At 36.9% G+C, this 22,535-nt stretch overlaps 2 protein-coding genes across 3 annotated transcripts in view; one reads left to right on the top strand and one right to left on the bottom strand.

Annotated features, from left to right (window-relative positions):
- Positions 1-1,708: 1,708 nt before the first annotated feature.
- Positions 1,709-5,038, bottom strand: pofut1 (protein O-fucosyltransferase 1). 2 transcript variants are annotated; one of them, XM_079478063.1, is made up of 7 exons: positions 4,674-5,038; positions 4,391-4,512; positions 4,087-4,269; positions 3,509-3,621; positions 3,208-3,400; positions 2,784-3,026; positions 1,709-2,704 (listed from the first exon to the last, which is right to left on the bottom strand). In XM_079478063.1, exons 1-7 carry the CDS (start codon positions 4,810-4,812, stop codon positions 2,513-2,515), a joined length of 1,185 nt encoding a protein of 394 aa, XP_079334189.1. In that variant the 5' UTR covers positions 4,813-5,038; the 3' UTR covers positions 1,709-2,512. The 2 variants fall into 2 exon arrangements, with proteins under 2 accessions (XP_079334189.1, XP_079334190.1); XM_079478064.1 differs by having other exon boundaries at positions 1,825-2,604; positions 2,779-3,026; positions 4,674-4,894.
- An 8,521-nt stretch (positions 5,039-13,559) lies between these two features.
- Positions 13,560-22,535, top strand: part of plagl2 (pleiomorphic adenoma gene-like 2) — a 28,796-nt gene continuing 19,820 nt past the window's right edge. The window contains exon 1 of the mRNA XM_079478869.1: positions 13,560-13,700. The gene's annotated coding sequence lies outside the window, so the exon portion shown is untranslated. The remainder of the gene's footprint in view (positions 13,701-22,535) is intronic.

Genomic DNA, 22,535 nt, shown 5'->3' on the forward strand with positions numbered 1-22,535 from the left:
ACATCTAAATCCACTTTTTCACTGTGTTGTTTTTGTGTCGAAGATTTTAAGCATGAAGTCAATAATATACAGTTGATTTATAAAGAAACTAGTGCCTATTTTAAAAGTGGCGTTTACCGACGTGAATCTTGTGTTAAACGTAGCATCGGAGCACTGCCTGTGTGCTTTTGATTTAACCCTATTGTGCAAAGTACAATAAATTGTGTTTTGTATCATATTTTATTGGATTAAAAATTAAACTGATCACATCAGATTACCTAAACCATATACACATATTTAAAATGAAAACGAAAAGAAGCAGGTGTTCTTTTTGCGTTTTATTGTAAATATAAAATGAAGGTACATGGGATGCACATGTTGGATTTGAACTATTTATTACTGATATTTAGGGAACAGCAGATAAGTGTCACACTCAAAAGTGATTTACAATTGTTATTTAAAGGGTGTACACTGTCTCAAAAATAACACTTGGCGTTTTATAAATCCAAAATAATTGCTTGACTTGGTGTCATGATAGAATAGCAACATGTCATACTGTAAAAGGCATTTCTACCGTTTAGTACAATTATGATATAGTATATGTAAGTAAACCAAAAACATGCAGTCCTAAATGATCATAAAACATAACAGCTGCTTCTAGATGAGTGACAGCTATTAGTCAGGCCTTCCTTCTATCATTTATTAATAAGCAGTTTAGCAAAAACACATAATACAACTTTATTTGGTTTTTAAGGGCTTATGATCAGAAATTCACAAGTTTGAAACCTTTGCATTATCGCTACAAGATCAGCAGACCATCTTTAATAAAACGCCTAAAAACGCATCTCTTCCGTCAACACGTCTCTGACTGATTTATCCTAATTCTTTTCCCTTTCCTTCTTAAAAAAAATACTAACCTCACTATTCTTAGCTTTGTATACTGTGCTAGGCTTTAATGGACTAGTTTGATGCACTTATGTATTTTGTTGCCTATGTTGTTATAATTGCTTCCAATGTTTCCTCATCTGTAAGTCGCTTTGGATAAAAGCGTCTGCTAAATGACTAAATGTAAATGTTATCGCGATCTTCTTCCTGTTTAAAAGAAATGACGTATGTGTGTGGTTAACGCTGACTGGCAGCACCTTTGACCAATGAGAAACCTTTCGGACGGGGCGTTAATTTCTCCGATTTACAGAGACCCCTTCAGTGTCTCTCCATCAGTACCACATTCCTAAACAATATTTACATTCGTGCTAATTGCCAATAAAGAACCACACTTAAAATAAGAGAGAAAGAAAGATAGAGAGCTCGTAACCATCGTGGCTTTTAAGGCAAAACTAGTGTGCTGATTCATTTACTACATTATCATACGTGTAGATGAATACAATATCAATCATTTGTTATTTTTTAATATCAATAATGGTATATTTTGACACATGTCGGTGCTTTCTCTAATTACTTTTATCAACATCTGCTTGATAATGAAAAATGTTTGGTGGTTTTGCCTTCCGTTTTTGCTCTACTATTGCATTTAGAAGAGACTACGGTTACTGCGGAAAACGTTTGTAAAGGTTGTAAACGGGTTAATCCCATGCCAATGCAAAAAGCCCTAAAACACAATTTAATTTGTACTCGGTTAACAGTAAAACGTACTACTGTGTACTGCATGAGAAATCAAATGTGTACTGATTGTGATGTTAACTTGGATTACACGAAATAAAGTCCTATAATAATAACATCACATCAACTACATTCTTATTTTTCAGAAACTCTTATTTTTAGTTATTTTCGGAAAATTATTGATTCCTTTTCAATTCAAATAAAAGTATAAAACTAACGCAAGTTAATGTGTGCAGTGAGAATACTGCTCATTTTATTTTTTTCCCCATGGAAAAGATATAACTAATTTCAGGAATTAACCATTTGAAGTACAAAATTATTTACAAGCACTTTAAAACAAAAAAAAACAGTTCAGCAATTTTACACCAACTTTGGAAAACCTCAGATGCATTGCTACAAGATATCAGAGGGTCTATAAGACATTCAACATTATTTTTATATTAAAACTGTAGGAATTTAACATTATTTTATACTTAAGCATATTCATATTTGGAAATACGAGGACTGCCAAATCGCCTGGTGCCTCTGGGAGCCTTAAATTACCTTCACCTTAAGAGTTCAAATAATCCCATATACTCTTTCCTTATTCTGACCAACCCTCACAAAGGTAAGTTTACTATCACAAAAAAATGCAAATAAGTCAATAACACAAACATCTTACAGGTAATGTAGTGCACAATATACCATCACAAACATTTGGTGGGTCAGAGTAAAAGGTCGTTGTAAGACAGAGCGTGACAAAATCAGACATTAACCAGCATGGGGAGTTGTGAATGTTTTATAATGATATGCATTGTCCAATGACATCCACTTTCTTCCCACTTTAAATACGGTTTGGTATTTTCCAACTCTAATCAAACACCCCAAAAGATCATCTGCACCTGTTCTTCAGAGTATCAACTCTTGGTTTAAGTTAGAGTTCCTCTTTTCTTTTCCTTCCTGGGTAGTCCATTCCAAAGAATGATGAGCGTCTTCCATGTAGATCTCTCTCCCTTTTAACAAAAGCTGTGAAGGAGGAAACACAGTTTCCTATGAAGTGATCCGCTTGGCCGAGGATATACAGGTCAACTTGAGCAGTGTCTGGACGCAAACTGACCACTTTCACCTGCAAACAGCAAAACAACATATTTCCTTAACATTGTGTTATTATGTTCTGTTCTCCAAATAAGGAGTTTGAGCCTCACCTTTCCCTTGAAGAGTTTCTGAATGTCTTCACTGTGCGATTCTGAGTCAGTGGCTATGTATACTGACTGAGCATTAGTCTTTTTTACCCAAAACTTGACTGCACGCTGAATCTCAGACAGATCCGGCAAACACATGGTCATAGTCAGCTCCAGAGCGGTCTGACGGTCGTACCCAACGCACTGTGGAGACGCCATGAAGTGAGGCCCAGTATCCCCTGTGTGTAACATCTTGCACGCATTTCTCTGTGTGGAAAAGCAAAAACAAGCAATGGAAAAAGACAGAAATCTTGCTCTTGGCATTGGTGCATAAAATAATCTAAGATGGAAAATGTTTTGGGACAACACGCAGTTCAATTGTAACCAAAAGAAAAACCTAGTCACAATCTGTACTGCAGAAAATGTTACATTCACACAAAAAACTTACCCAGTCAGAACCAATTCTCAAATGGATTCCCACAAAAGGTCTGGTTAGTAGGGTGTTGATCTGATACTCTGCTTCCTGTACCATTCTGTCGGACCACACCACATACTCCTGCAGACCTATATGCTCCTCCAGTACCGGGAACTGTGCTGGGGCTCCTGGAAGAGCTATAACCGGATGCTCCAGTGGAGGAAACCTTACACAAAATGAGAAATGAATGCTATAACTTGAAAGAATATCAGTTCAGACTGTTTAATTTATACTTATTATATACATTCAAAGGGGATGTTTGCCTACAGCATACCTTTTTATCCAGTGGGGTAGGTAGTAGGAGCTAAATGACAAACCTCCAAACAGTTCAGATCGATCAAAGTCCACTCCAATATGGTCCCAGAAGGGGCCGAAAGGATTCCCATCCTGAACCAGAAAAAAATGGGCTGTGTTCAATGTGATGAATACATGCATTAATTGTGGTGTGAAGGAAAATTCAGTTCTAGTAAGACTCCAGTAGATGGCAGTGCGTCTGAGGTAGAATGGGCTATCATTTGGTTTAACATTAACAAAGTAGCTCACAGCTCTTTTTTATAAAAACAATATTGTCAGGGGTGACTTTTACACATTTAATCATGCACGTGATTTCATCACCTCTGACAACATATTTAAATATTTAGTAATCCAGTTACAAATCCTTTGATTCTAAAAGAGAGGACATTATAGAAAAACAGTGTGAGAGTCAAGAAACTTGGCAAGGAAATTACATAGAAACATAAAATACGCATTTAATCACCGTTTCATCTGTTTTCCAGATCAAGATCAGTCAACATTATTCTTAGTTCTGTATTCAGAAACTATTCTACACTCTATATAATAAACACCTGTTACCTTCATTGGACAAGTCTTCTTGTCAGCGCTCCTGTAAGCAGAAGACTCAAAGCAATAGGCAACTCTCTGGCCCTGGGGCCAATGTTTGGAGGCCAGATGCTTCATGAAGTCCTCAAGACTGATCACTCGGTGGTATTTCTTCAGGGGCTCCAACTGAAAATACTCACTATAAGGGACATGCACCTGTTTTAGGGACAGAGAACCATACCATCTTTACATTGTAGCTTTTCCAATTGAGATCAGAAGTTACTAAAGAAACGACTGTATGAAATGTGCTTGTCCCGTATATGTGCGTTGTGTTTACGTTTGTAAAAGGAGGCGCGTGGTGTCGGTAAACAATCCACGGCGGGACAGCCAGTGTTCGGTTTAGCATTTTGGCAAAGGCCAAAGAACCGAGAAAATGATCCACTTGATTTCCAAAACGACCTGCATAACAAAACATCGCACAAATGCATTTATTCCAACACAACATTGAATTCAATAGTGGGTCTGTGCATGAAATATTCTTGTATGTTTGCTTTCTACTGATCATGTCTCCGTTAAGATCCACTTCTGCATTTAAATATCTCAGATGTGTTTCTGCTCACCCATGCATGGACAATAGAGAATATATCCATTCTCATCCCATGTCACGCCTGTCGCGTAAATAAAGGTGCTCGTTGAAAACAACACCACGTGTAAATAAGTTACGATTAAAAGTTTCAAGTTCTTCGGTGTCGCCGCCATCGTTAAGCATCCGTTCTCCCACAATGCACTGCGAGAATATAGTTAACCCTTCACGTGCCTGAGAGTTCTGGAACCGATTTTTCACGATTGAGGAAACTTGATTACAAATAAACATTTACGAAGAGATAAAAACGTGAGGTAATATTAAGCAGATTTGTTGTTCTAAAATATGCTGTCAAGTTGCTGCAGAAGCGCTTAAATAATTGTAGGCTACATTTTGCACGAGGTCACTTTCTTTAAAATATGTTTTTGTTAAATAACTATTTCCCCGGACGCACGTGCCTGTTCCGATCTGTGTTTGGCTATAATATAACAATTTATTTATATTAATATTTTATTGTATATTAAATGGATTAAATTAAACTATCAACAGTTATTGATTCTTTACAGTCTGCCGGAAGTTAAGTTTGTTTATATTTATGTTGCTGTTGAAACCCCCTTGAGCTTCCTGCTGTATTGTACTGAAAGTGTGGGATTGTGTTTTGCTGGTTCTTTGATTTAACACTAAAACCAACTCGGATAACTTAAATGTTCAACCACATTTAGATGACCAATTAACTGTTTGTTTGTCTGTTCAGAGAATGCCTCTGGCGTAGTCGCCCAAAGTAAACAATCATTTCTATCGGAAGAGTCTGTTACAGTGCTTCATAATGTTAGTCATTAATTGGATAGGTAGGATGTCACATGTTGCATATTTTAGTCTAAATAAGAATTTAAAGCCTTCACTGCTGCAATGCATCTGAATCCATATTATTGAAAAGACATTATCATTAAAACATGTTTACCCTACAGACCATTTCGCATGTAGTATGCACAATGTCAAGAGGTGTTGGCCCCTCTTTCAGGGGTTCGAACAGCTTAGTTTAAAGCCTTTAACATGTATGTATGTAATTTGTAGGCGGTGATATTTTTATGTTTAGCTGGTCATATAGGATTGGGTGGTGTTCCAAACCTTTATGATTTTCTTTTGTGGAACCCAGAAGATGTTCGGAGGAATGTCGGCTGACCGACCTCAGTCCCCATTCACTTCTCATTGTATGGGAAAAATAACACAGTCCGCATGCAAAATGTGCAACATCCCAGGGTAAATCACAAGATAATTTTTTTTATGTGACCACAGTGCTCTGCAACACAAAAACACCTCCATTCACTCGTCATATCTCTTAGCATTTCCTTCTAGGCTCTGTCATCATGTTTCTTTCTTTTCTGTGTCTACCGCCATCCATTTATCCCTGCTCTCTAATGACCTGACCCATCCCCCATTCATTGAAAAGTTCACATGCGCACACACACATACGCTCACACACCAGACATTGTTTTTCATTGTTAGAGATGACTGTGATGATAATACACCAGAGCGAGCCTGAGCCCTTGCTTTCTAAATGCGCAGTCCTGAAACTTCCTTCAGGTGAGGAAGCGAATCAAATCTTCAAAGGCCACGAGGTTAAAACAATCGCTTCTCATTGTGTGCTCAAGAACGGTCTGTGCTAAACTTTATGATGAGAGAGAGGAACAGCAACTCGGAGTGAACTAATGTTTCCTCTAAATGAAAATCTGCTTGGTAAAGACTAGCTTTGGATTAATGACATTCATTTTACTGATTCGGTCTGTCTCATGATAATTAGTCTCATGACTGTTAGTCAGGTGGTCTAATATTATATGTAAAACTGATCAACTAGTATGATTTTCCTTATCAAGCTGGATAGCCAATAATCTCTTGCTGGTAAAACTTCTAAACCAAAAAAAACAGCAACCCGGAAGCGAGTTAAATTCTATGGGTTTTTTTAATGGGGTTTTTGGTAAATAGCCCAAAATAAGCTCTGTTGTAAACAAAACCTAATATTTTTGCTTTTTATTCTATGACATAAAACACACCAATTTTAACCCGCTTGGGATTTTTTAAAGCCTTATTGTGTCTTAAAAACGACGGTTGCTAAAAGCTACTATTTACATTTATGCATTTGGCAGACGCCTTTTATCCAAAGCGAAGATACATTGTATCTGAGTTTATGCAATCCCCTGGGATCGTATTCATGACGTTTGTGTTGCTAGCGCTATGTTCTAACCACTGAGTTACAGAAAGCTACTTTCCTTGGCAGGGACGTTAGATGTCATCGCGCATATAAAGCTCACAAATAATGCAACATGGGCACAAATCTCTTAAAACGTAGTAACGAAGATGCGGATTCATTCACGGAGTAATTATTTACCAGGGAACACATTTTTAATAAAGATTGAAAGAGTTGTCGGAGGCTTGGTGGTGGTGACGTTGATATCTAGCGACCTCAAGTGTAGTCTGTTTATAGCATTGTGTTAGCTTTTCTACCGATTGTATTTTGGCTTAAAAAGTAACAAATGTTGTGTTAATTTGTAAAGATGATCTTGATAGGCAAAACATGTAAACGTCATAAACGTTTGTTAATCGCAGAGCTTATTTTTTGCGATCTTTCAAAAGTCCATGGGAAAAATGCATAGGCTTTCGGTCAAAGGAACCAGCGTAGTGCCAACCTCCGGGTTAGCCTAAAAACACGTCATCTCTAAGGTACTGGATTCTGGGGACCAGCATCCAAAACACAATTCTTCTCTACAATGGTTTCAATAAAAATAAACATTTGCAAAGAATTACGACTTGCTCATTTCTTCCTGGTAATAAAGACACTAAATGTGTTCATGTAAGACATTTTAGCGATGATTTTATGCCTTTGAAACTCTAATCACACGTGAAAGATTAAAGACACGTCATATCAAGTAAATGTCACAATATCTGTTTCTAAATGTTATTGGGAAGGAGTGGTGGAGAACTACATGTGCGTATGCACAGCATTGCAGGGTACACCCAAGTGTCTTATCAGCCTTGACCAGAGCCACCGCACTGATGGTCTGCCGGGTGATACTGGTGTCTATTGCTCTTACCTTAAAGTTCAGAGTTTCCTACCTTCCCACACACACACTCTTCCTTTCCCGTCTTAAAAATAAAGGTGCTACAAAGCTATACCATTCAGTCACAGATTCCCTATTTAGTCTATAGAATGTTTTTCCACTGCAATGCCAATTTGTGAAACAAAAGGGTTCTTTGAATGTTCAAAGACTGATTTAACTGTGTTTCATGCATTCTCACTTTTTTACAACATGTATTATCATGCTTGACATGGTCAACTTGTCAAAAAAATGAGTTGGACGTATTACGTAGTATTTCTGTGCTTGATACACTCCCCCAAGGTTCATATAGGTTTCGGAAAGGTTTTTTTTACATTAAAAAAACGTTGCATAACAACTTTTCTTAGTCCCTTATTGGGCAATTCTGCCGGGGGAAAAAAAGGCGATAGAAAAAGCCCATCAATCGGCGTATACATGCATAATGTAAAGACACAAACATATAGTGAATCAGCAGTGGCAAATGGTGTGGTATCTCTAGCTCCTTTATTTTTAAGGGGTTGCCGTCTGGTCTTTATGATTTCCAGACTTAATTTTTTTTAATTAGGAATAGCATTTTTAATCAATAAGTGTAACAAAACACATGCAAATAAAAAGCCACCAGCTTTTGGAATGTCCTTAATTCTGAACCCTGAGGTGATTACATCACATTAGCAACCGAATTAGGTTAGATGCAGAAAGTCAATGTTTGTATACTTTACCCACCTCCGAGGATGGTAGGAGTCTTGAGTCCCTGGCACTATTATTTTGGGGGTTGCAGGCTGAAAGGTTTGGGAACCCCGTCTTAAAGTGCCCTAACTTTATTTCAATGTTTATACTTGTTTAGTATTTTATGCGTTCATATACAGTATTTCCCACTTTTGCAAAAGACTCCCACAGTGGACAAAAAACTATAGGCCTTCTGTAATGAATCCTCCATATACTCTTCTTGTAAAGATGCACAAGTTTCAATGTTCAGTTTGGGTTTTGACAGTACATCTAAGCTGTTTATCACCTTCCTGGGTTAACATAAACCAACCATCTGCTTTTAACCAAACACATAAAAAAAACATGCTCCCCTTAACCCGCTCCAGTCCCCAATTGAACAGCGTTGGGGGGAGAAGGCAGCCTAAAAACTCATTTTGTGCTCTAAGGACTGAAATCCAATCCAGATGTGTACAAATCGCCTCGTGCTTAATTGCCATTGTTGTCATCAATTACTTTTTTAAGGTGCTATTTGTAATTTAGCTGGGAATGACAAGGTAAACCGAATGGACCTAAAAATCATTAAAAAAAATAAAAGAGGGATTGCGGAGAGGCAAGAGACAAAATGAGAGAAGAGGAGAAATCAGGATGACACCCAAACCTGTTAGAGATTTGACTACCGGCTACTTACTCGTAAACAGCCACAGATGTTCCCCCGATGCCCTTCAAACACTCTTTCGGGTTTATTTTAGCGTGCATGAGTGTGTTTCTCCTGTTTCTGGTTCCTGTCATCATGGCATTCGTGTAAAGAGGCAAATATCGGCTTTGTGGGTCCCATGGTTAATCAGAGAGTAATTAGGAGTTGGTCGAGAAGGAATGGAGGACCGACTTTGCTTTGAAACTCACTCTCCCCTTATTCCCCATAATAGGTTTTTTACAAGCACTTTTGAGGTGGAGAGAGGAGAGGTTTTACTGGTGTGCGGTGTTTCACAGAACACTTTAAAATCGATCTGGAGCGACTAAATGACAGACCACATCTCCGCTGTAATCAACCCGAATGAAGCACAGCCACAAAGTACAAAACAAACCCTAAATAAATAAATAAACAAACAATCAGATGACAAATTTTTAGCTGTAGGGCTGAGAAATAGCTCTTCCTTTCAAATTGGCGTGTCGGCTTTGTTTTTTATTTAGAGCTAAAAAGAAAAGCTCTGTCGAAAATGTGTAAATGCTTAACAGTAGTTTACCGTGCCTTGGTTTGTTGTGTGTGTGATGGTGAGCGAGAGAGACTCAATGTTAGTGGGCACTGCCCAAATTAAATGAGCTCTTTGATTTTTGAACGACATCCTTCTGGACTTAATCAAGTCGGGTCATGTTCTGCATGTGGCTTTAGCATATTTATTAAGTGTTTTCAAACGGCAATGCTAGTGGAAAATGTTTAGTTTGGCTTTGGTAATTGTGACAAAAGTACAAAAGAAGCAATTACATTTTAGCATACAGGGAAATAGAGGAGCATAAACGAGAAACTCAACTCCTTTGAATCTACATAAAAACACATGTTGGACCAACAATTCTTCTCAAATATTGTCTCAGTTAGCCTTACAGTGCTGTCTGAACAAACCATTGTATGTTGCTTATTTGATGGCTCCCATACGTTTCCACATAAGTAACTGATGCAGCTACTGTTACTTTTGTTTTGTTGTTGTTGAGAAATGCTGTTCATTTCCATATGATGTACATGTAACACTGTAATTGAGGTTTTGGTATTATTGTTGAGGTGCATGCTATTATATACATAAAACCTTAAGACATGTTCTGTCTCAGAACACAATGAAAGGAAGAACAGTTCACATTTCTTGTATTCTTAAGTGTGAAAGATTATCTGTCTTTGGCTTGATAAATTACCGGTGCGTTACACATAAAGTCAAAGTGATCGGACACAATTGAACTCAAATCATTATGTTGCCTTTGTTTTTTCCTCACCAGTCTATTTTGTACTAGAAATTTAATATATCATTTTAAATGAGAGTTCAGAGCGGTTATTTTTCATTAGACCAGTAAGATACACAAGTGAAATAATGAATCAATTCTCATGGCAGCTAAACGTTTTCCTGCAGGACAAGACATTTTTGAATCCAGTTATATGGTCTTCTCTTTTCCCGAACTTTAGGAGGAATATGGTCCGCAAAAATTTCCTTCATCACTGTGAGGGATAGGAAATCGATTTGATAGTTTTTAATCTAACATTATTAATAAATAAATAGCACACAAATATGATACATTTATTGCATAAATAATTACAGATTGATATAAAAAGCTAAACACTTTGTTGTCTAATTTTCCTTTTTCTCTTTATTTAATTTAATGCACTAGTGTTCTCTAGTTATTCAGGTAGCAGATTTAATTCAGTCTCTTATGTAGAAATTGAATTTATTTTGTATGTATAAACTACAGCTGCTCTCAAACTCACTCAACACCAGCCACTCGCCTTTACTTTATGGTGTGTGAAGTTTGCTTGACCTTCTCTTCACATCCGTCTGTGTGGTGTTTGCAGAAGTTGCCTCTGACCACTGAACTAAGTTATGTTTTAAAGAAACCTGTTTCCACACTGCTTCAGAAAATATGTATACTATAGAACCATATTAGCCTGTTAGCAAAAAGCATAACCAAACAACTGAGTGATAATGAAGTCAATCCTTACAGATTTTCATTGTGATAAAATTGCAAATAAATATGAACACATGTTTATGTCATGGTATATTAAATAGGACAAACATAGGCAGTTTGTTGGCTAAATATGTACACAATAAATACACAAATAACTATAAATATTGTTATAGCATGAAGTGCTGTTCTGTAGCTCATAAAAGTAAATTATGATAGCTGGTTTAAATCAGAAGTTCACGATCTTTGTTCAGTTTTTGTCCAAGTATCCCATTCTTTAAAAATTAACCAAGCACATGATTTTTACAAAGATTTTTTAGTTGCTTTTACATTGAGTAAATAAAGAATAAATAGTTATACAGTTTGAAAAGCATACATTCATTTTATTCTGATAATGAATAGCTGTAACTCGTATAGCCTATGTCTTGTTGTTAAATTGTTATATATCATTAAAAAATATTATAATAATAAAGAATTAATCCCCATTGCAATTTGCAACACATGTCATATATGCAATTCTTTGAGCCATTTAGGGAAATAATACTTTTCTTTGATCATTAGTCTTTTTTATTTGTACAGAACCCCCTTTCCTAACCTTTAATCATCTTATACCACATAATGTCTTTTATTATATGTCTTATACCAATAGTCTTTTATTTTCCCTTAGATCTTTTCTTTTTGACTGCACCCTTTATTTCACATCTAGCTGTCTAAATTTAATGTAGAAACTGCTCCATTTTAATCTGATATGTACTGTTTGTAAATGATTTTGTTTAACAAAGGCACAAGAGTTACTTATTACAATTTAGAAATATATTACTTATCACATGCCTCTAAAATATTATGTATATTTTATTTCTAACGAAAACCTCTTTATTTGTTCTTGAAAAATAATTTAAGTGCCTAGTTGTTTTGTTTTATATAAAAATATATATATTTTATTTCCGTAATAAACAACATATAAACAGTGTGTTCGGAGTTTAAAGGATTTCTTTCGAAATCGGAAAATAAAATAACGCAATAATGACAATGTACGTGATTGTCAAAGTTGAATGTACATCCAAAGAAAATTGGACCAAGATATAGTTTTGTGTTTTTTAAGTTCGTTAAGTTTAACATCTCTTCCGGGCGTTCAGGCATCCAGACCCTCTCACATGAACTTCCCCTCTGATCGAGAAAGCCGCAACAATTCCGTTTTAAAACTACCTGATATTATCACTCCAAACGATGAACAGGTTTCCAGACAGTTTTTACCAGCTTTTTGATTCATTCATCTAACAATTTCTGTTCTACAAAAATATATCTGACACTTTTTGAAACGTTTAATTTCACTCAGGTGGCAGGAGAGCTCTCTGGGTGTTTTTAAGGTTAAAAATCAGTAGCCAATAAAAAACTTGGAAACGTTTCGCCCTTTAGCACTGAACACGCTGAGTAGCTTTTTGAAGACCCTTGCTCCCCCACCCCCTACACGCTGTGTCACACACACAAACACACACACATCCATCCGCTGGTCGGTGGAGGGGGTTGGGGTGGTGAGGAAACGGGTTGGTATGCCCTGGAAGTAATCCCCCAACCTAAAAAAAACACAAGGTGAAATGGGACCATCGGGAAACTACACGTGGAACCCGCACTTCAATTCTTCATCCTTCTAAGGTCAAGAAGTCTCTGCAGGGATACAACTTGCCAAGCATGATAATAATAAACAAACACACATAAACATACCAGTAAAAATAATATTACCTGATTTAGTGTGAGTACAGAAATCCAGACTAGATAAATCCTTCCAAGTTTGTTAGACTTGGAATGTCATTATTGTTTGATCGATTGTCTATTAGATTTTAAGTTAAAATAACAATTTTCATTGTTATGTAAATAAACAGCTTTGTTGATTTATTTTTGCATTCGCTAAACCCAAGCATACGTGTTAAATAACAAACAATGAGCCAGTATTAATTTAATTGGTAATTGGCAAGCCAATCTTGATTTAGAAAAATCATATACATTGTTCATGTAAACATTTGAGTGTATCTCTTTAGCCTACTTTCTTAACCGACATTAATCAAATTAACCAATTAAACAAGAGTTTAATTATTTCATAGGGAGTGGGCTATAACAATGCATGACTGGATTACATTTTTTTTAATAAATATAACATTTAGCATTGAATCACGAAACAGCGCACTATATCGCGCGAGGGCTGGAAACGGAGAACGCATCTTAACGCGGTCACCTTGCATTAAACATGCTGCATTCAATTATTTAAAAACGCTATCGGCTTTCTAATTCACTTTTGCTTTCGGTAATCATTGGATCGCGATGCTCATCGGTCCCGCCACTGTCCATCGTCCGTCATAATGCTGAGTAAAACACAACCCCTAAAAACAACACGCACAACAGTTTACCAGCCCCTGTAAAAAGTTTGTGAAAGTGGCCTGACGTCACACTCCCACAATGCTCGCGCGCCCCATAACTCTGCTGCTGCAGCCTGAGGAGCGCGAGACACTCAGGCCCCGAAAAAAGAAAAATTAGAGAAAAAATTTGGAAAAAATAATAAACCAACAGATCAAGAGGAGAAAGATCGGGAACGGTGGCGTGGGTCTCCCACGGTAGGTTTGCGCTTAGTGTGTGCTGGAATGTTACGAGGGTTGCTTGTGAAATTGACTAATGCGGTGCTGGAAAGTTTTTGGTGGGCAACTGCTCATAATGTAGCTGCACGTTCTGGTGTGTGCATGTTTTTTTAATGAGTTACCGATAATTAATACGTCCGTACACCCCGGTGATCGATGAGGAAGATTACGAGTGTTGTGTTGTAAACACGGTGTTGCTATTTTCTCTCGAGCCGACGTGTTTTATTTTTGGCACAGGCTGTTTTTTAAAACAATGTTGAGGCTCCGGGTATTTAATTTTTAATTACGCGTTCGCTCGGGAAACTTTATCGATAAATACGCTGCGGATGCAGAACTTTCGGGTTGTAAACAAAATGCATTTGATCGATCGCGGACTCTACTGTGCCGATCGATGTTCAGTGTTGTTTTGGTGCGAATGGTTGAATTTTAAGTAATTTCTGAATATTTACGGTTCGCAGGGAGCATATGCCTGTGCTGTGTCAGGGACAAAAGTTAAAGAAACGTCCCAGTCAACTTTGAAACATTCATTCGTACAAATACGTTGTTTTGGTTCGGTTTCCTCTGTTTACCTCTGGCATTTGTGTAGGAATGTATATATACAATTCGGTATTTGATATGAGATAATCCGGAACTCTAGACCGCTACACAACTATTTTTGTCTATAGTCTTTCTCTGCTGGTTCATGCTTTAGCTAGCTTCGTGCTGCAATAGCTCGTTCGTCATTTGTTTGCTACTGATCGGATGTTCCTGGGCGGATTGTGACTTTTGTGTCTTTTGCCATCTTCTCTGAAAACTGCTTGTGTGTGGGTTCCTGTGAAGAGGTACTTAAAACGAGAGTGTCAAGCTGTAGAGGTGTGGGGTAGGTAGCGCCTATACTTTAAGGCAGGGGCGTACCTTAATGTATTATCTTTATCTGTTCGAAATAATACAACGTTTAAGTATTTTATTGTGAATCACGCATGTCACGGGGATGAAAAACAAGTCTGATCAAAAATAAACACGGCTTTGTTCAGATCATTGAGTCATCAGCAAACTTTATGAGTGCTAATATCGTCCATTGACAAGATGAATTTATAGATCAGGGAGCGTGGAGAAATGTTATACTTTGTAAAATCGTGATTCGATGCACGTTGTAATTCGTTTGGAAACTTTACAAGCATATCCGTCTTTAATTCAGCCATCATTAAACGTCATTGCTACACTGTAGCCGCATGCTCAAACACCTGTAGCCATTCAGACCGACTTCTTTCCTCAAATTCGTGCAGTGATAGTATAAACAACTAATCTAGAATAAATGCTTTCGTGAAACTTCTGACTATAATTTTGTTCTTTAATAACCTTGCACTTCTTGCTTTGAAATAATTTACACGTTTATTACTGATAACATAATAATGGAAAGATTCGACTCTGGACAGATTCATAGGATATAGGTGAAATGAGCTTTTATAGCTGATGAAGAACACGTTGGAACGGGTTCTTCAAGTTTGGAGGTTGTACTCCATCTGGGCCCTTCACTTCCATTGCCTCGAGCTACATAATAAGGAAATGGAAGTGAGATTGTTACGAGACAGTACTTTTGTGATGGATGTGACAGTCTCGTGCATGTTGAAACGCATGTTGTCATGTGTAAGAGCGTTTCGTTTTCTGCACTAGCAGTGATCTTCAGAACAGTTTGTTTGAATAAAGCAGCTGTGTATCTTCATGAAGTGTTTTTGTATGATTACGTTATGATGAAATGATCTGTAGGGTTCCACCCAAAACATTCCCTTGTTCTTGTTCGATGCGCAATTATTTATTGAAAATGTGTTTTTAAGTCATTGGAGATTGTAGGACAATGCAAACAACAAAACACAAGTGATTTGCTCCCACGACGTTCAACGGCATCTTAAAAAGTCGCTTTTTTCCTGCGAGCTGTGTGTTGTTGTTTTCCTGTGTTGTGCCTGGTATAGCAACACATTAAACATTTGTGGGAAATTTCAGTTTTGGGGAACTACCGTTCACGCGTTCTCTTTAAAACAGCTTACATGCTTGATTCAGTGTGTTTCAGAGCGCGAGAGAGAGAGAGAGAGCATGTGCATCAAGGGGGGTTTCTCCTCTGAAAACATCCCACAATTCCATGCTCCTTGGTGGGTAACAGGCTGATTATCATGAGAAAGCACATCAGAGGGGTTAATAGGTAGGACAGGCTTTGGAAAGCACAAACGCTACTTAATACCCAGTGTAGAATGGGGATCAGCTCTCATATGAGTGCTTATATCCTCCACTTATACCAGTGAGGAGAGAACAGGAAAGATGCTGAGTCTGAGATCTGGGTTACATTCATTTATTAAGTAATAGCCTATGCGTTTATTGCGGGACATGTATGTTTGTTTCTTTTTCAAGTCATGAGCTAATGTATGTGTTTCCGTGTGTGAGACATACTCTGGGGAGTGTTATGTGGGCATTTCAATCTTTCATGAACAGTAGCTGTTGAGCAGGGGCTGCCCTGGTCACTCAGTCAGCCCATTAAAGAGGGAGGAGTGAGAGAAAAAATCAGGCCAAGTTCACTAGGGCAGTATAACTCCTCTAAACACCCAAATTGGATTCTTATCAATGATACATTACAACTGTTCAACTTGAAAACCGTTCAGTTTTCAAGTTGGAAACATTTGAAGTCTGAAGATATCAGAATCAGAAAGTATGGTTGCGCATACAAGGAATTTGTTTTTGTGACACAAGCTTCCAGTACACTGACACAACAACACACAGACAAAAAATAGGCAAATAAATAAGTGTATAATCTGATATCTGACTTTTGATCTATTTGTTACGATCAAGAAATGGTATTCATCTGTAAGATGATGAATATAGGATTTTTGTGCTGCATAAAGTGCAAGTGTCACAAGTGGTACACTCTTAAAGATAAAGTTGCATAAAAGGTTCCTCACAGCGATGCCATAGAAGAACCATTTTTGGTTTCACAAAGAACCATTTAGTCAAAGCTTCTTTAAAGAACCTACAAGAACTCCACAAAGAACCTTTTGTGAAACAGGAAGGATCTTGTTCAAGTCTCTTTATGGAACCATTTAGACCAAAATGGTTCTTCCATGACATCGAAGAACCTTTTTAAGGACCCTTTTTTATAAGTATATTTGTTAACAATTAGTTAATTAGCTAAAACGAAGTAACACCAAAAACAGCATTTATTAATGTTACTTCATGTTTCAGCATTTACTAATAAATGATCAAAATCAAATGTTGTTACTATTAACATCATTGTATAATATTCATGAGATATTTCATGAGATTGTAATGTAAATAAAACAAGTTTTCTTCTGTATTTACATTTGTTTAATGATTATTCTTTAAATTGTTGTTAAAATTTGAGATTTGAAATAAGTTGAACTTATTAAAAGATGTTTGGATTTGAAATTAGTTTTCTCAACTTTTGCATTGAGAAAATCAGTAGAAGTTGACTTATTCTGAATCTTAACGATGCATAAACAACAAAGAGTAAAAGATAGATAAATGAAAGCATTTGTAACATGTTAAATAAACTCTCTCACACAAAAACCTGGAGCTTAAATATAGCATAAACCTTCTCAGGGATACTTTAGAATCGAATATAAATTGTTAGGCAGGAAATAGCTGTTATGAAGAATAATTTCTGGTATATTTTTCAGTTCTTCCATCCCCAAACAATACTCGTGCATAGACAGCAGCTTAGTTGAGAAAGAAGCCGAAAGAAATGTTTCCAATTATAAGAACAGGATCTAAACTTAACAATGGGAGTGGCAAATCATGTTCAAAAACCAAGGCTGTGATTAGAAATCCAAGCTCTATACTCATTATAAAAGCAAAGGATCCTTGTGTATTAAACAAATGAAAAAGAAACAAAGATGAAGCAATAATGTATGTGTTTCGCAAAAGTGGTCCTGACAGCGCACATGCCACACTGGAACCAAGGACCCTTTCACATGCTTAACTCACACATGCACAAGAAAAGAGTGTTGTTTTGGCTGGTACAAATTCTGACTGCACATGCAGTATGTGCTGCCTTTAGATAGTAAGAAGACGCTAGATGTTTGAAGCGCATAGAACCACAAGATGGTTCTTCTTCCTATCTGAGTGACTTATCACTCTCTTACTGTCTCTCTTTTATCTTTGTTGAGGATGTATAGTCGTTATTAAGGAAATATCAACCTTTTAAAAATGTTTTTCAAATTTTTTATTGCAGTCATTATCTGATGATTCTGAATGCATCATTGATGCACTTTTCCTTTGCTGTGTAAGATGTTTTCTAATAGTATTTTTGGAGGTGTTGGATGAAAGATTCAGTTATATTTGTTGGAATTTGACAAGGAAATCGCATTTAAAAGTGTTCCGAACATAACAGAGGAACATATCGAATTTAGCTATGTGGATCATGCCTTTTGCAAGTGTGGATTTGCGTAATAAAATGATATTAAATTGCATAATGATTTTTTTTATTGAAATAAATATTCTTATTGCAGAGTCTACCGCAGCGTAATTTTACTTTATGCATGAGCGACTCTCAAAAATAGGTTAACACTATACAGTGTATGTTATCTGAACCTGAGAGCTTGCTTTAACAAAATATTATTAAAGGATAATTGAAGGATAAAGCAAACAAGCAAAAAAAACCTAGGATGTCAATTTAGATTATAAAGTTTTGAAAATAAGTGTCTCTCAAGGTACATCTGTATTTAACAGTCATGTGCTGAGAATCCAGAAGTTCTTAGATTTGCAGAGATGACTGTCACAGAAAGGAAAAAGAAAGCTGAATGAGGAGAGGGAGAATCAGAGCTTACAGAAGAGGGATAAAGAAAGTGATTCAGGATTTATGTGTAGTCAGTTGTTCTAGTTGCATTTCCAAAATCCGACAAACATCAAAAGCATTTATAACTCTTAAATAAATATTAAAACGATAACAAGATTTCTCAAAGAGAAGTGAATTTGTCTTTATGTAGTTGTCAGAAAAGCAAACATGGAACCTTTTTCTTATTTGACATGTATGAATAAAACTTAGTTACATTAATATGACTTCCCTAAAGGGAAAGTTCATCCAAAATTCTGTCATCTGCTTGTATAAAGTGTTTTGTTCTTCTGAACATAAATGAAGATATTTGGAAGAATATTTGGAGATCTGGTAATGATGACAGAAAATTCAGTTTTGGGTAAACGTCCTTATAATGGCAATTTTACTTGATATTTTAATGTGTATTATGAAGAAGCTTGGAGCCAGAAGATATCGCACCTGAGCGTGTGTGGTTACATGTATCTGCTGTTTTTTTTTCACAGTAGAATTCAGTAACTTTGGGTACAGAACAGTAAAGCATCCCCGCACACTAGGATAATCTCAAATAGTTCACACATATATTCTTGCGATTTATATTAGCATCATGTATGCGCTGCTGTTCTTTGTAACTGCAGTCTGTCTATATAAGTGACAATTTCTACTCTTTGTCTTTCTCACTTTGTGAAGCTCAGTAAATCAGCATGGTCCAAGAACCCTGCCCACTTTAAGTACACCTCTTGATTAAAGTGGGTAAGTGTTTGTTAATGCATAAGTGTGTTTGTTTTTGTGCATTACTACAGGGATCCGCTGTAAATGTTTTATTTTCTACTTGTTTATTTTTATTGTTAGATCAGTGAGCATCAGATTTTTAGAAACTGATCATCGTACTGTGTCCTCTAAACAAGGTGGTCTTAAATGTTGCAGATTAGTTTGTGTTTTAATGGGAGTTTGACAGTGATGTTTTTTTGGCAGAAGTTTTAGTTGCTCTCTCCGTGCGGTCAGCTGTGTGGTCCACTTCACAGAATCCACTGTTATGTCTTAGCTTTAATTGAGGAAGATTGAGTGTAGCGATTTAGAGTTCTCTTTCTCTCACTCTTTCTCAATTATAATTACATTTTAAACTACTTTAGTTTTTACCAACAATATTGGCAAGTCATGTGCGGACAAAATAATGTATAGAAATGAATGAAAAAAACGTGAATTTCTAGTGTAGAATAGAATAAAACTCCATAATAAATCAAATCATAGTCAAATCAATCAGCGCCAAATCATCGAAATCTTTGTGCGAAAATGTTCAAGAAGTCCACAAAATCTCTTAAATGCCTCCCTCAAATTTGAATTTTGCACAGCAGGGTGTATACACATTTCATCTCTCTCTCTAATAATCTCTCTTTCTCTACTAACCACAGCTCACTCCAGCAGCAACACTGCAAAACTGTAGTTGCTCGATCCCCCTCAAAGTGGACGAGCGAGAAGAGGAGAAAAAAGAGAGAACAAAGGAAAAGAAATAAAAAGAAGAGAGAGAAGCTCCGGTGTTAACAAATGACCTCTGTTGCTTGCTTTCTTCCTCTCTTTCTCTCTCCCTCCCTCGCTCGTCCTCGCACAGTCCAGAACAACAACAACAGAAGGAGAGAGAGTGAGGGCGAGATATGAAAGTGGAGAGAGAGCTGTGTCTCTTTCTGTGTGCCCTCCAGTGGCAGCGTGAGGTTTTCAGTTTGATTGAAGGCCGCTTTTCTCTGCTGTGTGGTGTGAAAGCTGTCCTAATTGAATGATAAAGTGGCCCGAGATGGAGTCCAGTGAATAGGCAACAATGCAAAGCCTGTGTGTGGTAGAGGGGTTTTTTGGTACTCGTCCAGGACACTTTCTCTCTCTTCCTTTCTCTCTCGCTCGCTGCGAGTGGGGGTCCTATTATCAAGCGCTCCACTAGATTTAGTCACATGACTCCTCTCCGCCCGCTCACTCAGTCCCTTCCCTCCCTTGCCGAGGACTGACCAATCACGTGGCGGCAGGGATATTTCTCACTGACCATGTGGTCCGATGCCCTCATTTAGTGAGCAGCTGACTCGCAGCAGCACATCCTCCTGCTCTCCCACACACCTCATCTCGGCTGGCGGATACTGGCGGGAGAGGACATTTTCTGCCTATGCACTTTTGGTGTACCGGTTTGGCTGCACATCTTTAACCATAGAAGGGGTCACTTCCAATGAAGCGAAACACTCTCTTCTGTTTAATGAAAGTCAGATGTTTGTTTCACCCCAATAACATCAGCAAAATTTTGGGATGTAATATTGTCAAGTGTTTTGTAGCGTGCCAGAATGACATGTTATTTTAAAAGCAGTTCAAAATAGGTATAGTATATGTTAAAGGGATAGTTCCCCTAAAAAATTAACGTCTTTCATCATTTACTCTTCCTCATGTTATTCCAAACCTGTATGACTTTCTTTCTTCTGAAGAACACAAGAGAAGATATTTTGATAAATGTTGGAAACCAAACAACATGGGACACATTGACTTTCATTGCATGGAGACAAAACTCTCTTAAAATATATATTTTTTGTGCATAGCTGAAGAAAGGCCCATACAGCTTTTATTCAACATGAGAGAGAATTAATGATGAAAGAAATAATTTTTTATAAACTTTCTTTACAATTCATTATCATGGGTTTGATCCCAGGGGATTGCACATTGTCAGAAACTAGAACAATGCAACGTAAGTCGCTTTGGATAAAAGCGTCTGCCAAATGCGTAAATGTAAATATATTCTATTAAAATGCCATCGATATTATAATATTATGATACTGTTAAAAAGTTTAGTGTAAGTGAAATGTTTCTCTTGACTTTACAAACCTGTTGATCTGAAAGTATTTGTTTCAATTTGAGAAATTGACAAAACACTGAATATAATATATGTACTTCTTTCCAGAAGAATCTTTCCAGAAAGTTTAGTTTTCGTTTAGTTTCAACCGGTAAAATGAATTCATTAAATTTAATTGAACAGTTGTATATTTACGTAGAGAGCATTTGCACAATTCATCTTACGGTGCCCTGCTTTGGGTCTGTTTGCTGATATTATTGGGAGACTTCTAGCTGGGACAAAATGCACATTTAATGGCGTCAAAATGTCATAAAATAGTCACTTCTTGACCTGTTTCTGCTTCTTTACTGCACTCTGGCTGAACTTCCTCTTTTAGTCCCACTAGCTTTCCCTCATTCTGCTTTTGGCCACCTTGACCGACTTGAGTTTAGAGATCTGTTGTGGGATGTGGAAAGCATTAGTCGATCTCATCATTGCTTTCAGACATTCATGTCTGTTCAGCTTCATCTCCCAGCACAGTAGTCTGAATTTGCCTTCAGTTTTCAACACCTGGCCTGGCCTGTAAGACAGATGCTTTGAGCTTCTATAAACCTCTTTCAGTGCTCTTCACCTTTTGCAGGCTTACACAGAGTTTCTGAATAAAACGCTCATGTGAAATACAAGTACACTAATGTTTCAAGTTGCTTTTGTTTCTTGAGCACTTAAATTAGGTTTAGCACTTTGATTTGGATGATTTAGTCGCGTCTTTCAGCTACTTCTGGATTGTTTATTTTTCAATTCAGTCTTCTTTCTGTCATGCAGTGCAAATATTTCTTCTGACAGGACATCTTTCGGTACTGAATTTGGGCTATGGTATATTTGGTTATTCAGTTTGGCATATCCGTTTAGTATTTGGTAGAGCTGCACGATTATGACCAAAATCATAATTGTTAATTATTCACCTCGATATCGCAGTTGCGATTGTTATTGTCGATTAATAGATTTTACTTGTTTACTTGATTTGAAATGTTTTATAACTTTCTGCTACGCAGCTGCATGCCATATTCTTTCTATAAACATTAAAAACAAAATAATATAATATAAATAACCAATAATTATCACAAATAATATGGAAATAATTGTGTTGTCAATTACAATTTCCAAAACGAATAGCTAGACGACACGTCAACGTATTAATGATGTCATTTGCCACTGTATCCGA

The sequence above is a fragment of the Barbatula barbatula genome (genome assembly GCF_947034865.1).
Source record: "Barbatula barbatula genome assembly, chromosome: 17".
In the NCBI taxonomy this organism is placed as follows: Eukaryota; Metazoa; Chordata; class Actinopteri; order Cypriniformes; family Nemacheilidae; genus Barbatula; species Barbatula barbatula.

Bases quoted from the DNA above. Each gene is read 5' to 3' on its own strand.
- pofut1 (XM_079478063.1), bottom strand. From the start codon at position 4,812: ATGGCGGCGACACCGAAGAACTTGAAACTTTTAATCGTAACTTATTTA. The intron at 4,513-4,673 runs GTGAGCAGAAAC...TTTGTTATGCAG, and splicing joins TCTCTATTGTCCATGCATGG to GTCGTTTTGGAAATCAAGTG. The intron at 3,027-3,207 runs GTAAGTTTTTTG...TTTTCCACACAG, and splicing joins TGAGAATTGGTTCTGACTGG to AGAAATGCGTGCAAGATGTT.